Raw genomic sequence first — 5256 nt, 5'->3', positions numbered from 1 at the left:
CGCCTTGCAATCTGAGGGTCCACAGTTCGAATCCTGCTGGCAGCACTTTTTAATTTTTTTTTTTTTTTTTTTTTTTTTTTTTTTTTTTTTTTTTTAATTTGGGTTTTTCTTCTTTTTTTCAACCCAAATGACACGGAAACACTTAAAAAGCTGGAAAGACCTCTATTGTTCTGTGAACAATAAGTCTCCTAGTTAAAATATTCTTTTTCTTACCTGCCACCTTCCTTCTATTATTAATGTTAGATTTATAAAGATCCATGATTTCCCTTTATCTCCAGATCTTTGAAATATAATGAGTTCCTCTTGTGCTTCATTTCTGAGAAAAACCTTCAGAGTTTCGACGTCACGTCCATACATATTATACCACATGCTGAGTGTTATGTTGACGTCTACAAAATATTTGGGAAACTACATTGTAATTTAACATGTACAAAACTCACATAACAATCCTTAATTCAATTGACAAAATGCAAACATGGAATTACAGTTATTGTTGATCAAGAAAATATTTTTAAAAACTTTCATTTTTTTAGGTCACTTACAAGGGAAAGTAAATAAAATTAAAATATACATAATACAAAATATCCTTAAAATCATACTTTCCAAAACAAATTTTGATATCAAGCGTGCTACATCATTTCTTCCAGGTCCATGAGCTTCAATATAACTGAAATAGTTTCCTTCAATATTACTGCTAGGGCCTGTGTTAGATGTACTTGTTTGACCTTCCTGTAAAATACAGTAAACTATTTTGAAAAGATAAGCGAGTTGTTCAGTATAAGATTAAAAACATTTGAAAACCATAGCAATTTGATATCGAAGTTTATTTGTAGGACTAGGAGGAGTAAGCATTCCGTAGTAATCCACCTTGAACCCTCGACTATGATCGCGTAATCGTAAAAAATCATTGTCAAAATAAATTCAAAACAATGGAATATCAACTTGTATGATTTCTTTTAATCCAAATACGACCCATCGATTGTTATCTACACAGTGATTCCTTATCCAAAATTGTGTTCAATGTCTTTAAAAACCAGTACTTACCCTTGTAATGGTCCAGTCAAAGTCATCAGATGTGTCTTGGTCAAAGCATGTATCCACTCCTCCCTCAAAGTTACATTTCATTTCCCCTTTCATATGAAGCAGTTTTGTTGTCGATTTCTCTATTAAGAGAATATCTTTCATATTCAAAAACATACATTGTCTGGTTAGTCTTTAACGCCAAGTCGGCAATATTTCAGTCATATTTTGGTGGACAAAACACCAATTAAATCAATGCGTAAGAATATTTTCTTAGAACCTTAGATAAAGTTAGAGGTAATTTATGAACCATTAAAATTATTTATTTAACTTTGATTTTAAATATTTTTTCTCACCGCATGAGCCTGCAATCAGAGTAACATCATCTATAGCAAAAATTGACCTTCGATTCCCTGTTCTAGCTAGAAAACCAAGCTGAAATTGACATAATATGTTACTCCCCGTTCACACATAGACGCCGCTTCTACTACGATCAAAGCGTGGCCGATCGTGACAAATCGCAGGAGAAACGTCGTGAAGTCGTCATAAGCGTAGTATGATCGCAGTAGGGTCTTCATGATTGGAGAGCTCTACGCTCTTACGACGCTTATTTTGAACATGTTCAAAACAAGCGTAGCGGGATCGTGGCCAACAAGAATCGGGGTTAAGTCGTAGAAAGAGCGTAGTAGAAGCGCCATAATCGCACAAGCAGCGCGGAAGCAACAAAGAGAGATCTTCGTGATCGTAGTAAAAGCGCCGTTAGAGAGTAGGAACTTACCAAGTACGCTCATACAACGCTCCCGCTACGTTCGTACTACGTTCTCACTACGATCTCTCTACGTTCCTGAAGATCCTACGAAGACCTATAATGACCTTACGCCGATCATATCACGACCTATCAGACAGGAGTTTGTTCTTATAGCGCTGATATTTGACCAATCGTCATCTGTAAACTACATGTAAAGGGTGACACTGTACTTGATCATTTGCAATTGAGACTTTTCACATCTTGTTACAGTTACAATTGAAAATGCCCGTAAACCATGTGGTAAAGGCCGCAAAAAAATCTACGGTTGCAAGATATATTTACATCATCGCCAAATTCGTACTAGACGTGTGATGCAATCGTAATATAGTCGGCACCACCGTAGCGACATCGTGGTACAGTCATTCAGGTCTGTGTAGCGTCGGAGTATGGTCTTCAATGTCGTAGTGGCAACGTAGCGTAAACGCAGTAAACACGGTAGCTTGTCAGCAACTGTCTGCGTAACATCGTAGTTGAAGCGTGTTAGCAGCGCGTTTGACGTAGGGATATCGTAGTACGGTCGTAACGAAGACAAAATTTGCCAAATTGCTCTATTTTGACGCCGATCGGCTGCGATCTGCCCCGATCCAAAAAATTTTCAGATCGTGGCTTGATCGGGATTATCGCCGTAGAGTCGCAGCTGTGTGTGAACGGGGGGTAAGAAGTAGAAATATCTGTAATTTTTGAAAAGCACACTTGTTTGGATTCATTAGTATTAATCTAAAATACAAATCCCAGTTAAACACCCAATTTTATGTTAACGCCCCCAAAATCTACCTGATTCAAGATCAATAATTTACCGCCTGTCAATCATTAAAAAAACAATAGCTTCTGTTTTGATTGACAGGCCAGCTACCTGTGCTACCTGATAGTCTGAGTTTGTGTCCTTTGAAAACGATTGCCTGGTCACGCGTCAAACACTTTCATGTAGCCGCCTTGTATACACGGGGGTTAAAAAAGAATCTTGGTAAAATTTTATTTTAAAAACAATTGAGAGTAGATAAATAAAACATGACTTCATAAAATATTTGCTTTTAATCTCAACGGCTATATTGTATTTTAGGCGATATGTCCTCCAAGATATCTGCTCTGTAGAATTTAGACCAGTCTGTGCACGGAAACGCTATTTGCTGATTAAAATTGGATTATGAAAAATAGGAAAAGATATTTAGCACAAATGGCACGGATAAAAAATTCCTTTATCCGATGTTTTATCTACTTATATATGAATACAATCTATACCATGTTCCGTTGTAAAGTTCTGAAATGTCAGAAACAGCTGTCGAGTTTCGAGATTGTAACTTTTAGTTCGAATTTCCTAACATCTGTCAATACCCAATATTCGAAATTAAAAATGAATATATACAGCCAAAGATCAATTCTTAAAAGTATTTAAAAAAAATATCTCGCAAACAATAAAAAATTTTAATCACACGTACGAACACCTGGAAATAGTGAATATTTTCGACACTATTGTTGATCAGAACGTAGGCAATATTCCTATCGCGGTACGGTACATTGTCACACGACAGATAGGCCTACCTATGAATGAATTTTTTTTTAAATTTTGATATTTACACAAGTTTACCGGTAATTAAAAAAAGATATATTTACTTTGTAGGTTTACTCTGTGTTCTTTTCTTTAATTTGTCATCTTTTAGAATATAAAAACGATATTTCTTTATAATTTTTTTTCTTCATAAGATATCGCTGAAATTATTGATAAATAAATTTTATATTGAAATATTTCAATTATTTCAAGTAGTTTCACTCAAATTTAGACACGAAACACGGAATGTTGACCCTGATACCAGACACAGACTTCCTGTGTAATGCTACGTGTATGTAGATTTTGACATCTTGGGTATTGGGGGTCTCCAGGTAAATAACACCACTGTTACTTGGACCACTCCCCCTCCTCAGGTAACCATATTTCTGCCACTACATGGCGTAAATTTTAATGTGCAGCAATTGATAAACAACAAATAGGTCTACACATACATGTATAGTTAACAAAACAGAAAGATAACCATAATTGCTCATTTGTATGGTCTTATTCTAATTATTCAACAGAATAGACTAGATTTAAGGCATTTGCCTGAGTTTTTATTGAGAAAAAATAAAGCTTTTTACGGACCTTTGGCCTGATAGGTACATGTATATAACCATATTAATTATTGTGTTTCACAATGGAAAAAATCATGTTAAAAAAGAAAAGGTATAAAATATACATGTGTGCACATGAAATTTAATTTTTTAAAAAGTCTGCTAAATATAATATCTTACATAGCATAACTCATCATATACATGTATAATAATTTTACATAAAAAGTATTCAAAAGCTTTTCCCCCTGTAGGCCTAATTTTATTATTATAAAAGTAAATACATGTATTTTGAGACGCGGTCCCTTATTAGCTCAGAAAATTACTACTAAGTATATGATAAATAGAGAATATTACATACTAAAATCCATATCATATGTCATATCAGCCCGAGTGGCCCCATATCAGCCCGAGGGCCGGAAGACATTACACATTTTGTACTGCACGTTTTTAACAATAAAACCTCACTTGGATATCTTATCTAATTCTAAGATTTCAATATTTTATTTGAAAAAAAAACAATTGCAGACTTACTAAAAAATCATTCTCTATCTTTATGTTTTCTTCTGCGTATTTCCATTCCTCAAAATCAGAACGGGTGATATTGATATGATACTTCACTTCTTTTGTAACATTATTGTACGTCACCACGTTAAGGGCCGCAGTGGAGTCTGCGCTGTAGCTGAAGTAACGAAACCGTAGGCACCACTTCTTAGCTTAAAACCAATTTTAGTGTATAAAAAAGTATAATCATTATCAAATAAAACATATTTGACTTTAAAAACAATTTTATAGTTTAAATGACAATATTACATCAAATGTTTTTTTTTTAAATCAATCTTGCAAATTTTAAGAAAGGTTACTCTTCTACTGGTGAATTGTCCCTCAGCCGATGAAGTTCGATCTGTTTTTTTTTTTTTTTTTGGTTAATAGTAATAACGGAATTAATATCGGCTGAATTTAAAACGTTGTTGGAATTTATACTATTTCATTATATTCTATCAGATATTTCATGAACTTAATGGTACTGAAGTAAGGGTTATTTTTTATGCAAAGAGATAAAAAGTTTACATACCTGGAAATAATCTATTTGAACCAAGAACTGATGTATTTCCTACATTGAAAGAAGTGTCATCCACATAGGCAAAATATGATCCCTCGTAAGCTTGTTCTAGTGTATTTTCATTGTTTTTCTGTTTTCATCGTAACAAACGTTTAATATTTTGTTATTATTCTAAATAATTTTTATTAAGTTTTAAAGACAAGTTGATGAGGTAAAAGTTAAATCAAATTTCAGTTTCCATACATAAAACTACCTTATCCATGGT

At 33.8% G+C, this 5256-nt stretch overlaps 1 protein-coding gene across 1 annotated transcript; it reads right to left on the bottom strand.

Annotated features, from left to right (window-relative positions):
• Nucleotides 1-213: 213 nt before the first annotated feature.
• On the bottom strand, nucleotides 214-5121 carry LOC134242582 (MAM and LDL-receptor class A domain-containing protein 1-like; the record flags this gene model as incomplete). Its single annotated transcript, XM_062724680.1, has 6 exons — nucleotides 214-389; nucleotides 600-729; nucleotides 1045-1163; nucleotides 1377-1455; nucleotides 4463-4644; nucleotides 5004-5121. Coding segments are annotated over 6 exons (804 nt in total), but the record flags the coding sequence as incomplete, so codon positions are not given.
• Nucleotides 5122-5256: the final 135 nt, after the last annotated feature.

The sequence above is a fragment of the Saccostrea cucullata genome, unplaced genomic scaffold (genome assembly GCF_032062105.1).
Source record: "Saccostrea cucullata isolate Sc308-1 unplaced genomic scaffold, CSIRO_AGI_Scuc_v1 ctg21481, whole genome shotgun sequence".
Taxonomy (NCBI): domain Eukaryota; kingdom Metazoa; phylum Mollusca; class Bivalvia; order Ostreida; family Ostreidae; genus Saccostrea; species Saccostrea cuccullata.
Note: the sequence above shows the minus strand (reverse complement) of the source record. Positions and strands in the feature narration are given on the sequence as shown.